The sequence below is a fragment of the Magnolia sinica genome, chromosome 3 (assembly GCF_029962835.1).
Source record: "Magnolia sinica isolate HGM2019 chromosome 3, MsV1, whole genome shotgun sequence".
NCBI lineage: Eukaryota > Viridiplantae > Streptophyta > Magnoliopsida > Magnoliales > Magnoliaceae > Magnolia > Magnolia sinica.
Genome location: NC_080575.1, coordinates 87,849,233 through 87,867,453, shown reverse-complemented (window position 1 = coordinate 87,867,453; position 18,221 = coordinate 87,849,233). Strand labels below are relative to the sequence as shown.

The window sequence follows — 18,221 nt, the reverse complement described above, 5'->3', positions numbered from 1 at the left end:
AGTTGATGGATGTGATTGACCATAGGTAGTCTAATCAGCCCATGATTAATCCGGAGCCGCTAAATCCACTTGGGATAGATCTTGTCCATTGGAGATCAAAGTGTACTGGAAATTGGCATATAACATCATGGTGATGTGTTAATCACATATAACGGTCCAGATTATCTAGTGGAAAGTCAAATCATGAGTTTTTGCTAGGTCAGACCCTGTAGTTTTTGCTAGGCATGATTACTTCACCCATTATTGCTTTGGGGCAGTGTGAGTCCTAAGCCGTAATAGGGACATTTCTCGGAGGACTTTACATCTTTGTGCCTAAAATATATTTCCTAGCACGAGACAGAAGATATTTCCTAGCAGGGGACAGAAGAGACACCTATACATCTAAAGAAAGAATTATGGCCATGCATATGTTGAAACTGAATGTTATTTATCTAGTTCTAAGCAGAGGTGGGCAGGATCCGACCCAACTCGTCGGATCCAACTCGACTGAACCGGTCAGATCCGATCCGACCCAAACCGAAAGCCAAGGTCGGGTCAGATTGAGTAGACCCACTCGGATCTGACACCAAACTGAGTCGAGTTCGGGTCATGTAGTAACTCGATCCGATTTGGTCGGATCCAGTCTAATCCGATCCGATTCGGACCAGAATCGAGTAGTATAAAATTGAATTTTACTCTCTTTTTTTACCTTTACCCTTCTTCTACCCGAACCCTAACCCTACCTACAGCCTGAGACGACTTCTTTTCCTTCCCTCCTTTCTCTCCTCCTCTCTCCCTCTTTTTCTCCTGATTTCCCTCCTCTCCTTCTCTCTCCTCCTTTCTCTCCCTCTCTCTCCCAATTTCTCTCCTCTCCTTCTTTCTCTACTCCTTTCTCTCCCTCTCCCTCTCGATTTCCCTCATGTTTCCTTCCTAACACCAGAGTCTCCGGCATAGCATGACTCAGCCCAGTCCGAATCGATCAAACAAACACAACTCGACCCAACTCAGTTTCCCTGACCGAGTCGGACTCGGTTCGGGTCAAGCCAGTAAGGAATCGGTTCGGATCGAGTCAGCCCTGCTGGACTCGGACCCGAATCAGATCGAGTTCGGGTCAGGTACTTGCAAAAACTGGATCGAGTCAAGTTGGACCTAATCCGGTCCGACTCAACTCGATGCCCACCTCTAGTTCTAAGACTATCACATCTGAAAAGCTCACTAGGAAAATCTTTATCAACTGATCACATTAGATCAAGTTCTCTATGCCATTCTCTAACAGCCTTCATTGCCCATGACCATAAGTATGATGATGAATCTCTGCCTGTCTTTACCGAGTATTTTAGATGGGTGAACAGACCCTAAAATGTACATTTTAGCCACCATATTTGATGTGCTCCACAATCAAATGATAAGCATGTTACTTGCTAGGACATCCACCTTTACCTAAAAAGAGTGTTAATGCCCAGGTAACTGCCCTTGAAGAAGAAGAAAAAAATTGTACAGTACAAGGCTTGGAGGTGGGTGCCTCTGTGAGTGAGCATATATTGAAAATGCTCAAGATTACTAGTGAACTAAAATACTCAAATATGGATGAAGCATGCATGTGTGTATTTGTGTCATTATGCATGAATATGTAACTTACTCCCTCCTGAAATTTCAGTGAAAAATTCCACCATCTTCCCTAATGTTTACATCAACCAGCGATACATTTTCAGGCATCACTGTAACATCAGTGATATTGATGCATGTTTCAATATCCCCAGCCAATGATACATGTTCCAATATTGAGATAATGAACACAATGTATAAGACATCAAAGACTAAAGCAATGAAAATAAAACAGCCTTTTTTCCACATTTCTTTGACACAATCTCTACATATAAGCACCTTAAAAGACCCAACCTGAAAACAAACTCAAATGTCCTAGTTGCACTAATAGTCAACTAGAAAGCTGTTGCCAGTTAAACCCAACTGTTAGTGGTCAGTTTTCAAAGTGCTTCAATGGATATAGTTCTTTCTTTTTTTCTTTCTTTTTAAAACAAAACAGTTACTTCCATTCCAGCTAGATTTTAAGGTGACCTGCCCCATTCTGGAGGCTGGTTCTGCTTCAAACATAGGGTCTGGTCCCGGCATTAAATCATTGTATAAATGAAATTAAATTAACTTCCTAGTAAAGCATTTAAATCAATTTCAAACTCAACTAACTAAACTATAACTCCATCTATTGCCATGAATATGGGCATGCAAATTAAAGGTTTAGATAGATTATAAACAACATAGAAAGGTGTTAGGAACAACTACAGTATGACTTTAGCTATTACCACAAATGCACAGAAATCCAAGTTTAGATGGGTTTTTAACATACATAAAAATAATAATAATAATAAGAGTTGAAAGCAACAGTCCAGATTTTCAAATCAATGGAATTTTCACCACATAGGCAGATGACTGGCCAGCTACTGCAGAGCTTCATTTTCAACAGTCAAAAAGGCGTCGCTAAGAGCTGTCTGGGACAGTAAAGAAGCCTTCAGAAGATTCAAAGCCTGCAACCCACAAAAATAATATGATAAGCATATGGTAATTCTACTTCTATAAATGCTTAGGTTCCAAGTTCAAATCCACCACCCGAAAATGAAAGATGGGGCTAAAGACTCAAGTTCTGAACAAGTTACTAATCATGTCATGGTTAAAAAAAGGAAAGTGTCCGTTTTGCATATGTCGCTACTTAGGATGACCAGCACCGTCCACATGCTAAAACAGTTTGGATGCTACTACACAGACCACCATAAGAAACAAACATTCTGGCCTACTACATACATATGTATGAGAAGTGCTCACAAACAAGTAGTTGTATATCCAACTAGTTGCCGTGTGGGGCCCACCATGGTGTTTGCATGGCATCTCACCTATCCAATAAGGTTGTCCCACCATTTTCATGGGATACCCCAAAAGTCAGATCAATCCAACTATCAAGTGGAGCACACCATAGAAAACAATGAACAGCCACCCAAAAGCTCATGAGGATGGTTTTGCTAATGTCCCCACCTTCATGGGGATGTTGGCAACATCTAAAGACATTATAAGCAGCACCTACGATGACCTATGCTGATCTGAACAATTCATTCATTCATACAACTAAGAGCAAACTATGGTGCACAGATCAACCCGATTGGGTAAAATCCCAACCCTTTGAATGGGGCCAGTTTCTTAAATCATCCATTATTTACGAGCCACAAATGACATGGTTAGAATCATCAAATCAAATTGTTACTATACAATCATAAGGAATACAAATCGGGATCTATCATTTTGGTGTTTTAAGATGATGATTGGACCTACTTTGTTTCTCTGGTCAATCTTAGTTATCCATATTCATGCTAATCATTGGAAGCTTAAGATCACCTAATTGGCATGATTTTTGCACCATTGCTTGCACATGATTGTATGAATGAATAAATGGTGGGGATCAACAATAGGTCATCCCGTGTGCCATTTAAAAGGTTTAGGATATTGCTATCATTCCCATTAGTAAAACCCACCCACCCAAACACACAGGGAAAAGGTACTATGAGATCAACTCCCATGAGGTCGAGCTTTGTGGGCCCCACCATGATGTGTCTAAGTTTTGGAATGGACTAGAATTTGGTGACCCCTCATCCAAGTGGGACACACATTATGAACAGTATGATGTCTGAGTGTGGACCACACCATAGACAGCAGTTGAGAGTGGATACCCATCCATAGAAACCTTCATGATCATTTATAAGGCCCACAAAGTTTGACATCATGGGAAGCTTCCCATGAGGTCAACCTCATTGTACCTTTTCCCTATGTACACACACAATGTTTTCAATGGCTTATGTTGACTCCAAAAATCAAAGATGAGGATTCTTCCTAAAGTCTGACTACTGAACCATACAAAGGGCTCCATTCATTGGACTATCTTTGCAAGTGGGCCCCCACAAGCTGACACATGTTGTCGATCTTGAGTAGCAGCATAGGCAAAACGAACTTAAAAGGAAATGTCATAACAGCCCTTATTAGGGCCTTTATAACAGCCTCTATGGTAAGTAAATCTATGCCAAAATTTCCATTTTCAAGCGAAAAATTGGAAACCAAAATTATGAAGGCATTAAAAAAAATAAATAGAGAACTGATCCTGTATGACTGACTGTATCCTAGACTCTTTTTTTTTTTTTCCTAATCTCTCGTTCAAAAGTTGGGCTGTCAACAGGCCGGGCCTAGTGTTGTCTTAGACCCAAATTATGGAATGTTCAGGCCGGTCTCTCGGGCCAAGCCTACTCCAACATTTTGCATTTGCTGAGCCCAAGCCTGGCCTTTTGACAGCCCCATGCAAAAGATGGAATGTTTTCAAAAGGGCAAAATGCTTGTAGAAAAGGTTTGGAGGTTTGAGTTCACCTACAACTGGTTCTAGGTAATGACTTTCTTTCTTTGCTGAAATCATTTATGGAATTTGAAAATCAATGATGGTGTAAATTGCAATGATGGTGTAAATTGCAAAGAGAGAGAGAGAGAGAGAGAGGAGAAGATGATGATGATTTGTTATGTTTATAAAATATAAACCATTACTTGGGGTATAGCTAATCACATCACCATCTATTCCAAGGATCTTGAGATGGTAATGCAGGGGCATTTTCACACCGGGCTCGAGTGAGGTTGCCTGTGGGATGCACGGGCACACTCGAGGTGGGCGGCCTCTGGGATGCAGGTAGCTCGTGTGAAGTAGGCCCCACCCGTGTGAGGCGGGTGGCTCGTGTGAAGCGGAACCCATGTGAAGTGGGGCTCAAGAGGGGGGTTCAGCCGAGGTCCTAAGCCATGCGATGTGGGGCCTGGGCTATGAGATAAAAGGATTGATTCGCCATGCTCTATCAGTTCGAGCTTTTAGAGCAAGCGGTTAATTGTCCTGCATCATATGGGATACGCCACCCCATAACTATATCATGGCGCTTCCTCTTGGGACGACGATATGTGACCGAATCGGTGTATCAAGAGGCAATACTTTCAATGGAATATAATGCTAGCTATATACCCTGAAATTGAAATAACCCACTTTACCTCTTCCTCCCCCACGTTTACAAATTGCTCCTTTAAGTCACTCATCGGCAAGTTGAATCTGTTGACAATGGAGATGCCTGCAATAACTGAAAGCGGCTCCACATGCAAATCATCTGTAACCATGAACCTTGTGGGTCCCTTCACAAACCCTCCACTCTTTATTTTGCCATCAAGATGCACTGGATTCATGGCACGTAATTGTACCGTCTCTCTCCCATGTGGGCATTTTCCAAAGTCAGGAGCTGTGCCAACAACAAAGCATCTATGACAATAGGAAATCAAGGGCTGAAATGGGGCCACTTCTGAAATCCGTAGTAGCTGGTTCTTGCAACCAAAGTAAGGGGGGAGCTTGGGGTCAAGTAGTAGGGCCTTGCACTGGTCAGATTTCATGTGATCCTTCAAATTTCCCACGCTCTTGTACAACTTATCTACACAACCCATGGAAGTATGCCCATTGAAGAATTTTGCAATGGATCCAAGAGGAAATGTGAGGAAGCTGAACAGAAGGTTGATGAAGTCTTCCCCGACTTCTGCATAAACTACCTTCTCCTTGGATTTGCGTCGCAGAAGCTTTATGCTTATCTTCTTACCATAAGTGTTCAACACATTCTTCATGTTGCTACACAATAGCTCTGTAACGGATCCAAGAAGAATGGCGAGGAAGGTAACGCAATCTTCCTGGTCTTTTGCATGAGATACCTTGTTGGATTTTCTCTGTTGAAGCTTCATACACATCTTCTCACCACCGGTGGTCATCTCTCTTTCACCTGGAGCTAGTACTTTTGGCTCCAAATCTACTTGGTCACCCTTGCCTCTCTCCGGTAAGAACACGTCGCTCAAAGGGGTCTTGGACAGTAACGACTGCTTGAGCAGATGCAGAACCTAAGTAAAGAAAGGCACAGAAAGAATCATTTATGTATGAGATGGCATTCCAAGGCAAGGTGGGCTAGACCCAATTGAGCTATGGGTTCAAGCCCTGTGTACTATGTGGGTGTGTAATTCTTCATAAAAAACAATCCTATAATATAAAATCTCAACAAGCAGATTATCCCCATTATCATGTCAAGAAATTATAGGAACCTCAGCCCAAGGCATTGCACATTTTTACTTGTGGAAAGCATGGTTTGGTAATTCAGACAATGTCTGATTCTCCTACCCTGCATGGAAGGTGTTTCAAAAGCCGCCCAGGTTGGATGGATCACATAATTAGTTCTTTTTCTTCTAAAATATCTAATTTCTGGGATATTTTTCAATAGAATGTGGACCATGTTGTATTTCTTTTCTAACCTTCTTTCTGTTGGTCACAAATCAAAAGGCTAGAATTTTCATATCAGGAGATTTTTGGGGCATGGTCCACTCATGACAGATGTGACAGGCCAGTTGTCTGGACTAACAAACCGTGGGTCCCACTTGTTGAACTAAAAACCGAAGTATAAGGTCAAAAGCCTTGGACAGGATCCTATTATTCCTCTTAATGATATCATGGATTTGCACCTTAATTAACTTTTCTTTTTTCGAAGACGCTGAATTTTATTAAAGAAAAAGGCATTCAAATTACAAGAGACGATGCCAAAGCAACTCATTCATTACTTCCCCATCAGCCACCATTGACATGTAGCACATGCAGCTTAAGATCAAATGAGATTCTTTCTTTAGATCTATTTAAAGATTCTCTTGCTGTACTTTTTAAATGAGAGATTCCCTCTTGGTTCATATCTCTCACGAGTCTATAGTTAGTAGAGAATATTTCCTTTCTTAAAATGTTACAACCTAAAATTAGCAAAACCACTTGGTATCACTTTGAGGAGTCCTTAATTAGTAAGTATTTTTGTTGAGAGATTTTCTTTTTCTTTTTTAGTTGAGCTTAGATTGAGGATATTATTATATTTGTTGTGGAAAAACACCCACACACAATCAATGCAAGCGAAGCAAAACTACAAAAGAAAAGGACCAAACCAAAATCCAAAAGCTAAAAAACAAGAATCCAGCCACAGAGATTTATGTAGTTCAACAGTATGCCTACATCCATATGGCAACAAAACAAAGCTTTCTACTTCACTAAAACAAGAGAAATCAAGAGTACAAGGCTTTCCTCTCTCTCCCACTCTTCCACTGTAGGATCTCTCACTAAGGAATCAAACTTCAAGAAGATCACCCTCACTCTACATGTGTTCCCCTTCTATTGACAGAGAGAGCATTCTTAAAGCCTAAGAAACTAGGCTTCATATGTATGAAAGGAGAGAGAATGGACATTTCCTACTAGGAATGTGTTCAACGTGTGATAGCAGCACTGCATTCTTAATTGTTTTTTGTTTTCCTCTTAAAACATGAGTTTTATCTCCATTCCAGCCTTCGGTTAAAGGTATTAATTCGATCTTTGAACAGGCGTGGATCGCCCGTTTTTTAAGGTATTTGCTCCATTGTTGCAGGATCCTTCTAACTAGGTGTTGCTCTTACTTCAAATCATGTTGCTCCCACTTCCTAGCTATTTATACTTTATAACGTTTTGAAATAGAAGCTTCCCCACCCCAAAAATTTGTTGTTGCTTCACTTGACGCTTTTGTGCAACTATATTTCGGTCACTCATTGTTTGTGTCGCTCGCAAGGGAGGAAACCTGATTGTCCCGCATTGAAGCTGGTCAAGGATTCTGGTCTTCTTCATGTCGTTTTTCCCACAACCATGCTCATCACGGATTAGTTGTCACTCGTTGGCAGATCTGCATCACTAATGCTCCGCACACACCACAACACTCCCACCATCTTGAAATATTCCAAGACCTTTTCATCCTTTGCCACCGCAACAAAAAATAAAGCATGATATGAAGACGCCAAACGAACATCATCCAGCCATGCACACAGCCAGAAGTGAACTGCAATTGGTGGTGTTAGGGAGAGGAATTCGGCTCTCCAGAGTGAATGATGGTGGAGGTTTGGGGAGGAGCCAAGTACACTCTGGAAGAAAGTTATTGGTGAAAAACATGGAATCTTTGAGGGAGGATGGATCAAGAGCATTTGTGGTAGATCAAATGGGTTTGTCAGTGGGCAATGCTAAAAGGGATATCAGAAGCATACTTGGAATGGAACTTGGTCAAGGCATTCGTTATCTACTTGATAAGGGTGATAATTAACTTTCTCACAAAGAAATGAGGATAGAAGATTCATGACACGAGCTGACTCGTAAAAATGTGCAAGAAAGCGGCTATGCTGATACACCAGGTGTCACCCACCATGAACACACCATGAATCAGATGCGCCAACATGTACATTGAATACATACCTTTGGTCATTTTTCCTTGTTCTGTCTATTTTGTTCAAACATCTAGCCAACCCAATGAGTAGTCCACCCCACTTGATAGATAGCATGGATCTAACTTACATTTACCAATGATATGGCATGCAGCCAACACATGGAAATCCAGTTGCAGGCCTTTCTCTACTGTAAGCCTAACATTCATATGGGGTGATTTCGACCACTCAAAATTTTGGCCCACAACCTCTATTCCATTGCAGCCTCCAAACAGACAGTTAAGAAATGAAATAGGCATTGGCCACATGCAACTTGTGAAGATCCACTGGTAGTCCCATTTAAATCATTCACTTGCACACTCATTGTTCATATATGGGCCGCATATTATGTAATTATGAAAAAGGAGACACGAACAGCACAAACAGCATTCATGTTCCTGCTATACACATGGCAAACATAATGATTGTGACCATTGATATGATGAGCCACCCCACACAAAATGCTAACTCCACAAGTCAGTGATCGAACAATCCTAAGCTTCTGACTATTTTGAGTTTTGCCCACTGAGCAATGGAACTCTTTCAATCTCTGAATAACATTTTGTAAACCAACAATTAAAAGCAACATCTTAGAGAGAAGTAAATGATCCGAGCACAGGCAAAGCAAAATTAAAATTTTGAGTGGGGCTGGCTTAGCATGCCTTTCCTGATCAGTTCCGGATCCAGGCACCCAAAAAAAAAAAAAGGATCAGCCCAGCCCATTAACAGCTCTAATACCACCAGCAAAAGGTCATGCAGTAGAAACGTTATACAGCAAAATAACAGAAAAGTTCACATTTAATACGGTTCGCGATACAAAATATAGTCAATTTTACAGTACAGAAACAGAGAGGTCAGTAATTTTTTGAAGGGGAAAAAAATAAGTGAAAAGAACAGGTACATTTTGCGTGCTCATACATGTGTAAATAGAAGGTTGAGAAATCCAAACATTGTAGTTGGGCTCCCCCAGATAAGGACCATGCTTGAAAAACGTTGACATATTTGGGCCATTCTCTTTACTTGGGCCTGACAAAGGCCACGAGCCTCTTATTTCTCTTTTATGAGTTCTCTTTTATTTTTGTTCATTGTTTACCCTTTTCTCCAAGGATAGTTTATGTAATTTTGCCATTCACTTAATATATAAAGAGAGAAGGCTGGACATCCAAGTTTCTCTCTAAGTTTCTTTTCTTCCCAAGTTCTTTCTTTCCTCTGACATAGCATCAAAGCCAGAAGGTCCATAAGGTTTCTTATATCTTGATTTCTTCCCCTTTTCTTCTAATCTCCTCTTCTTTCGACGTGATGTCTTGGAGATCTTGTTGAGTTTTTTTGCCGGAAATTTTAGACGGATTTGTCCCCTTCAGTTGGATCAAAAACAGGTTTGATTGATTTTGATTTTCTGAACTTTCATATTTCTTCAGATTTTTTTATTGTTTTTCTTCCCGGTTTACTAAAATTGGATTGTAGCAATAAGGGTTTGCTGGTCATTATTGTTTGGATTTCTTTTTTCTTTTTTTTTTGGTCATCTTTCTTCCAGATTTATAAGAATCTCCTCATGGTAACCCTAGATTTTCCCAAAAAATTTCAATTTGAAATTAACTTTAATTTGTGGCCACATGGTAAAGAAGAGAAATATACCAACACATTGAACTAAACAATGGCCAAGATGATAGCTATGATCTTCGAATTTGGAAACTTTTCAGGGATATGGTCCATCAACACCATGGAACAACAAAGTAGTGATTTGCATCATTGAACCATGAACCACAATTGTACAACCTCAAACTGCATGGTACAATTGTGTTTATCCTGGCGTTGATTATCATAGAATTGCTTAGATGTGGAGTGAATTTAATAGAAGAAGTTTAGGGTTCTCACCTAAAGCTTTACATACTATACTCGATTTCAGTCCTGATTAGTGGGACCCATGATTTGGTAGTCTATAAGGTCAATTGTGTCTCATTATGGATAGATCTTACCTTAGAGATCGACAACCCTAACCTTTTCCCCACAATTAGACAATTTAGAGAGAGAGAGAGAGAGAGAGAGAGAGAGAGAGAGAGAGTGTAATCCAAATGGTCAATTGTATCCCACTCTGGATGGATCTTGCCTAGAAAACCCTTCAATAGGATGTACCCTAACTTTTTCTAAAACCATCTTGCCTTTGTTGCGACCTAGGATCCAAGCATGTGACGTCTCACTATAGCCTACATGCTGGGATGGACCAATGATCAGAACCATTGTTTGAAGTATCCTCAATATTATTCATATCTCTAGCTTAGCGATATCAACAACATTGTTAGTGACACCGATAACACTGATAGTATCAAAAATTACAAGTATCAGCCATGTATTATTAAGTATCGCCAATGTATCGCCAATATTTTCGATTATGTAAATTCCAAGTGTTACTTGTATTGCTAATGTTTCAATATCACCAATGTATCGCCAATATTTTTTACTATGTAAATTCCAAGTGTTGCTTGTATTGCTAATGTATCGATATCACCAATGTATCGCCAATATTTCGACCGTGTAAATTCCAGGTATCGCTTGTATCGCCAATATTTTGATAATATCGCCAATGTATCGATATAGCCAAAATTTTGTTTATTAAAAAAAATCATTTCAAAATTTTTTATGGGCACATGGCCGTATGCAGTGTTCAATTTGTCTACGATAACAACGATAATATATGGGCGATATCAAGACCACAATCTTTCATTTCTTTTCCAGTTATCGACGATTTCTCAGCAAAATTGTAATCGATATTATGAAATATCGACGGATGTTTGCATGGATAGAAGGGATGGTTGGATAGATAGATGAGATGGATGAGATGGTTGGACTGATTTCTTACAACAACACATGCTTTTAGGCCCCCATTAAATAGAAACTTATTATATATGCTTTTTTTTTTTGTAATTTTTTGTTCCTAAATATACAAATACATGTATTTTAGCCTCTCCTAAAGTTTTACTAAAAAATTTCACCATTTTTGCCATATTTCACTAATGTTTCCATGCATTTTTTGTTATTGGCGATATCGATATTACTTGCGTATCCCCGTCCAACGAAACTTGTAACGATACCGATACATCAAACACTAATCAGAACCATCCATGTTTTGAATTTTGTCCTTTATAATCCACCATAAGAAAATCATGCAGATTGGATGGCACCGTCTGTCATTACCTATAGATGAACCTAAATCATTAAAAAGAATTTTCAATGGCTCACATTCAACTCCAAAAATTAATGGTCTAATCATCATTGAGGCAAGATTTTGAAATGATAGGTTGTTTATAGAACTACAGAGAAAATGGATAATCCAAATCATTGGACAATCACGCTATGTCGGCCCCAATGGAGCAATGCATGGAACTCCCCCATTAGAAATTGATAGTGGAGAGAGAGAGAGAGGGAGAGAGGGAGAGAGAGAGAGAGAGAGAGCATCCCTGGTGACAGTAACCAGCTCAAGCTTATGCCCAGGCCTAGGCCCAAGAGTTAGACCTAGGTCCAGGCCCATAACTTGCATGTAGCACAAATTCCTATGGACTATGAGATATCAAAGTCATTAAAGAGGCTGATTAGTTTGAGAAAGGTGAATGCATTAGAACTTATGTAGGAAGTTTTCCAATAACAAAGTAGCATTGCAAATTAATATAGTTGCATAGGATATTGAATTCATAACATAAGAAATAAGATTTTTCAAGAAAAATAACATAAAAAACAGAAAATAGTATATTTGGTAGATTACTATCAATTGTATGTACCTTCTTTACCAAGTTTTCTCTCCTATAAAATCCATGTACCAGCATGAAAATAAAAATTTTAGTGCTTGATTACTTCATGGTGTGAGTCCATCAATCCCTTTCAGAGATGTGATATCTCTAATCAATTGGTGTGTGCGTGGATCATAGCTCAGGTTGTGTTATTGAACCCATTATCCTTCTTTCTTATTCTTGACCTTTCCTTGACCTTTTATTTTCATTATAATGAACACCACAGAAACCCATCTTTACTTTTCCTTTACCAGTCCTAGAACCTTTTTTTTTTTTGGATGACATCAAGGTGTCCCCGCCCCATTTTGAGGCAAGACTATTCCTTGTTGATGCACGCAATCGCCTGCAAACCACGTGCAAACCAATCCTAGACCTTATCTAACCCCTAAAACCTAAAACTTCAACCACCCTCTAAATCTTTCATACATCCCCTGGACTCCTCCGTGAAATGCACAAGAAAAAAAGGGGGGGCACCTCCACAATGGAATCACATGCGATGGCCACATGTGTTGGAAATAGAATTATTTTTTTAAAGATATGACTGCATGCCTTCAGGGGTCGCTTGGAGATAGGAGTGGCAATGGTCAGTTTGGGTCATACCAAGCCCGACCTGTTTAGTAAACAGTCCAACAAGTCTAGCTCAAATCTAACCCATGACCCAACACCCTATGGCCCAGCCCAACCCACTTAAAATTCACATAACAAAAGCCCAACATGACCCAACCCATCTAACTGTACCAGCATAGGGTCGACTGACATGGCACGGCCCAACTCATGTTTAAGAAGGGAATACAGAGCAAAAGGTATGCCTAGCTCATTACACTACAATACGACATACATACATCATATCTATTTGTCTATACTAATCGACCATTTCCATTTTGGGCTGGGTAGGGTTGGGACGTCGGTTGGTCATTTGGCCCAGCCCATCGATAACCTATACGAGCAGGTCAGGCCGGGTAGCTTTGTGTTAGTCATCTGTCCCAGCCCATTGATAACCTACACAAGCGGGTCAGGTTTGGTAGGGTAGGGTTCAACCAAAGCCCAACACATTTACTTAAATAGGCCACATTTTCTAGCTCGAACCCATCCCACTACCCATTTAGCTTGGCCTGAACCCTTGTAAGTGTATCAAGCTAGTTGACCAACAGGCTCACCCAACCCACTGCCACCCCTATTTGGATGCAAGAAACTGAAAAGGGCCTAAAGTATTTGTTTCCAAGAAACAAAGACAATGAGAAGGAGATTATGTATGTTGTGTTTGGGTACTGGGAATGTAATTCTATATAAACCCGAATTTCAGTTGGGTACTAGGAAAGAATTGAAGCTATGTTATGCATATTCAAATAAGAGGGAATTTGAAAATATACCATCAGCAGTGCATTTGTTACCCTGGAATTTGCAAGTTTGCTCCTCCAAAGGAATTTCACAACATCACTTCCACTTTGGTGGAAACAGAGTCCAACAGGGAACCAATTCCAAGTACTTATCGGCCCAAATGCAACAATATGCATGTACTTATGGATTTCATTTTCATAAGTGTTTTAAATAGCTTCGCTATGTAGTGCATAATTCATGCTACGTAGCTCATGAAAATAGCTTAAGTCACACGTAGCCTACAATACATGCTAATTATGCAACGCTACATGCTATATAACCTATGGTGCATGCCAATGCATGCCAAGTATGACCTTAATTAAAAATCTAGAAGTAACATGTAATTTATGGTGCATGCTATATAGCTTAAGCCTCATGCTTCAAAGGAGTGAACACTACGCTACATGCAATTGCTATTTAAAACACTGTTCATAACCACATTCTACCCCTTAACAAAACTCCAACAGGCTCATAACTTCAAATTGCATAATATTTGACAGCATAATATTTGACAGGTGATGTACAATAAATATTCTTGGGTTTTTAAATTGACAAATGGGACCAATTATATAGTGATCCAAACCATTGATATGTGGATGCCAAAACTTGACGACAGTAATAAACAAGCCATCAAATCTTTGGCCTCTTTTGATTGAATGTTGGCTCATTGTTAATTTCTCTTCATAACAATCTATTTTCTGGCACCAAATTAAAGGGTTAGGATTTTCCCATCCAAGATATTGTTTTGTTGAATACCACTCATGTTGGGCCCAACCAAATCAACAGTTTGGATCACTGCACCACTAACCCCACCTGTACAAACCAAAAACCTGGGAAAGTTATATAATATATAATTATATATTAAAAAATATATATACTATAACATTGTTAGATAACCATGACTTACCACCACATCATTGACATACACCACCCTCTCTTCAAGTGCAATCCCCTCACTGATCCCAAGCTTCTTAAACAACGACAGACATGCCCTTGTAGAAAGGACCGATATCTTCAAATCATCACTTATCATGAACTTATGGCTTCCCTTAACAAACACTCCATCGGCAGCATCATCAGTGGCAACCCTGCTACATTTTGGCACTTCTTCTATCATTGGCCCCTCACATCTACATTTTGCATTTTTAACGGTGGTGATCAAGCGATGATTGTGGGTGGAACACTGGTACGTACGACATCTGTAGTACCTGGTGATCTCAGTGTCATCAATTACTACCGCCAGATTTTTGCATTCTTCTTCAGATGCACTTGTCGGATGCGTCAACATGTTCTTGCATGTCTCTGACTGGAGATGCATGATGTCGAGATCCTTTACACTCTTGTATAACATATCCATGCATCCAAGATCTGATTCCTTTGATTCCTTGCCAACAAGCCGAACAATAGTAGCCACCGGCATTGTTAGAAAGCTAAAGAGAATGTCGATGAAATCTTTATCAGATTCAGCAAAGACAATCCGATTTCTCTCATTGTCCACCAGGAGCTTCACCGTAACCTGTTTGGCAGCCATGATTCTGTTAGACAGATGCCTTTAAACAGCAATTCCTGCAACCACAAGACTGTGGGGCACACCTTTTTTTTTTTTGTTATATCCACTTTGTCCATCTATTTCACCAGCTCATTTTCCGGCATAAGCCCAAATAAGAAGGAGATCCAAAACTCAAGTGGGCCACACCATAGGAAACAGCGAGGATGGAAACGCTAGCCATTTGAAACCTTCTTGTGGGCCACAGAAGTTTTGAATCAGGCTGATATTTTTGTTTCCCCTTCATCCAGGCGGGAATCACCTGGTAAAGTGTTGGTGGCATATAAACATAAAGATGGGCCCCACAAAGGTTAACAATGGATCCCTGCTGGTTCCTAGGTGTGGCCCACTCCCTCTTCTTTGGGCTCATGTCCTAAACTGAGCTGACATAATACAAATGTCGCCTGGGCCCATAGTGCTTGGAGTTGCAGGAATCTCTGTAACGACAGTTGCAGGCGGTCACAGATTTCCTGTCAAAGCCTTTCCCAGGAAGTTCCTGCGCTGGGATGCTAGTTGGGGCCCGATGTGATGATTAGGTGAAATCCACCCCGTTCATCTATTTTTCGAACTCATTATAGGACATTCGACCAAAAATGAGATGGATCGAAAACTCAAATGGGCCACATGAGAGGAAACAGCGGGGATTCAATTACCACCATTGAAACATTTGTATGGCCATAAAAGTTTTGTAACAGGCTGAGTTTTTTGTGTTTTCACTTCATCCCAGTGGGAATGACCTTATAAACGGTTTGGATGGCATCTTTCCCCAGTTTCTCCTCTCGTGTGGCCCACTTGAGTTTTGAAGCGGCCTCATTTTTTCCTCGTCCTAAATTGAGAGGATGCGGATTGCGTTGTGAGTAGAGTAAACTCTATGAGGTCTACCATGTATTCTATCCGATTTGTCCATCCATTTTACCAGATAATTTTAGGGCTTGAGCCCAAAAAATGAGGCATATAAAATGTTCAAATGGACCACACCACAGGAAAGAGTTGAATTGAACGTCTGCCATTGAAAAATTCTTGGGGGCCACATAAGTTTTGGATCAAACTTATATTTGTGTTTTCCGTTCATCCATGTCTGTATGATCTTATGAACAGGTTGGATGACAAATAAACATCACTGTGGGGCCTAGAAAGGCTTCAACGGTGGAAATCATTATCCCTACTGTTTCCACTGTTATCTTCAATTTTGGGCTCAATCCCTTAAATTAGATGGAAAAGCGGATGGACGGCGTGGATAGACCACATACATTCAAGGTGCGGCCAACTGAGTTTACTCAGTACGATAAATTAGATGGAAAAGCGGATGGACGGCGTGGATAGACCACATACATTCAAGGTGGGCCCAACTGAGTTTACTCAGTACGCAATCCGATTTCAAATTGAGAGAACACAAACGTCGCGTGGGCCCACAGTTCCTGTAGTTGCAGGAATCTCTGCAACCGAGGTTGCAGGCAATCCGCGTCCTTACCGTTCAAAAAAAAAAAAAAAACAAAAATCAAAGTCTTTATCAACATGCAAAACGAAATAGGTGGAAGATCGTAACCATCGATTTCTTCGAACGACCCATCCTGTTTGTGCTTTTCCCCTTCATCGTGATCAGATCTCCGCCGTCAGTTTCTGTCGATCCGTCTCTCTTTGTAAATCGAGAATACCGGTTACTAAATCAATCTTCCTCGCTATTGAAGAAGACAAGCTGAGATCGGCTGTCCATTTTTCTTTCCAACGGATTGTTGAGAAGTCGCCATTAGAGGGAGCTGGCATGGAGTTTCCATCGCAAAAAGGAAAACGCCCGGGTACCTGGCGCTAGTACCTGCCGGGTTACTTCCTCTGCGGAGAAACGACTTAAAGTGCATGAAATCCACACCGTCCATCAGGTGTACCATCCACCTTTTGGTCTCGATGCCAAAAGTCAGGCGGATTCATCACTCATGTGGGCCACCCTGTAGAATCTCTACTGTTTAATGCCAGGAGTAATGGACATTTTTGCCCATGGAAATTTATTAGGGCATTAAATGAGATTTTCATTGTTACGTAGTTGTATTAATGAAATTTCGAAAATCTGCGTGTTTGTATTTTACTCATGTTTATCCGGACGCAGATTAGCTACTGCCAGGTTGACTAGTGAGACTGTCTACTTAAGTGACGTCACTAAGTTATGTGGGTCCCACCATAATGTATGTATTGTATCGGCACTGTCCATCCATTTGGAGAAATTATTTTAGGGCATGATCCAAAGAATGAGGCATATCCAAAGCTTTAGTGGACCCCACCACAGAAAACAGTGGGGAGAGTGATGCCACCGTTAAAAACTTCTAAAGGCCACACAAGTTTTCGATCAAACTGATATTTACGTTTTCCCTTCTTTAATGTCTTTGTTAACTTTTGAAGAAAGTGAATTTCTAAAAAAAAGTCATGGTGAACCTTAGGAAGATTTCAACGGTGGATATCAATCTCCCGGCTGATTTCTGTGGTGGGTCCACTAAAGCTTTGGATCCGCTCATTCTTTTGTTCATGCCTTAAAATAATATCTCTAAATGTACGGACGTTGTGGATACAACACATACATTACAGTGATGCCCACATAACTTGGTGACCTCACTTCAGTTGCCAGTCTCGCTGTCAATATCTAATCTGCGTCGTTTACTCATGTTTATCCAGCTTAGTTTCTAAGCATTGGCTCTGATTTGTAGGGGCGGATTAGGTGAGACACCGGATCCACCGAGGTAGGTAAGACCCCTGACTGTAGGGCCTTCTGTGATGTATGCCACTATATCTAGGTGGCCCATCCGTATTGAAAGCTCATTTTAAGACATGATCTGAAAAACTTTGTGGGCCAATTGACAGTTAAAAACTTCTTCTAGGCCACAAAAGCTCCGCATCAAGATGATATTTGTGTGATCTCTTCAATTGGGTTTTTGTGTAATTTATTTTCTTTTTTTCTTTATGCACGCACACACACCCTACGCACTCACGCCTTAGTGGAATTTCACTGCCTATGCGTACTCGAACCCTTGACCCGGTGTTGAAACTCCTGTTAGTCTACCACCCGAGCAAAAGTAAGGACTCAAGTTTGTGGCCTTATCAAGTGGTTGGATGGCAAATAAAGATTTCCGTGGAATAAATGAGGTGGAATCCATGAAGTTTTTAATGGTGGGGATTTAATCACCACTATTTCT

General features: G+C 40.5%; 1 protein-coding gene across 1 annotated transcript; it reads right to left on the bottom strand.

The window, feature by feature from the left end:
- Positions 1-2,212: 2,212 nt before the first annotated feature.
- Positions 2,213-16,912, bottom strand: LOC131240152 (uncharacterized). The gene is made up of 4 exons (XM_058238222.1): positions 16,589-16,912; positions 14,404-15,012; positions 5,053-5,934; positions 2,213-2,519 (listed from the first exon to the last, which is right to left on the bottom strand). The coding sequence occupies exons 1-4, from the start codon at positions 16,634-16,636 to the stop codon at positions 2,433-2,435; spliced, it is 1,626 nt and encodes a 541-aa protein (XP_058094205.1). The 5' UTR covers positions 16,637-16,912; the 3' UTR covers positions 2,213-2,432.
- Positions 16,913-18,221: the final 1,309 nt, after the last annotated feature.

Coding starts and splice junctions, on each gene's coding strand:
- LOC131240152 (XM_058238222.1), bottom strand. CDS start 16,636: ATGAAGGGGAAAAGCACAAACAGGATGGGTCGTTCGAAGAAATCGATG. Junction 5,935..14,403: donor TGTATGTCAATGATGTGGTG/GTAAGTCATGGT, acceptor TTCTTTACTTAG/GTTCTGCATCTGCTCAAGCA. Junction 2,520..5,052: donor TAAACGTGGGGGAGGAAGAG/GTAAAGTGGGTT, acceptor TGTGGGTTGCAG/GCTTTGAATCTTCTGAAGGC.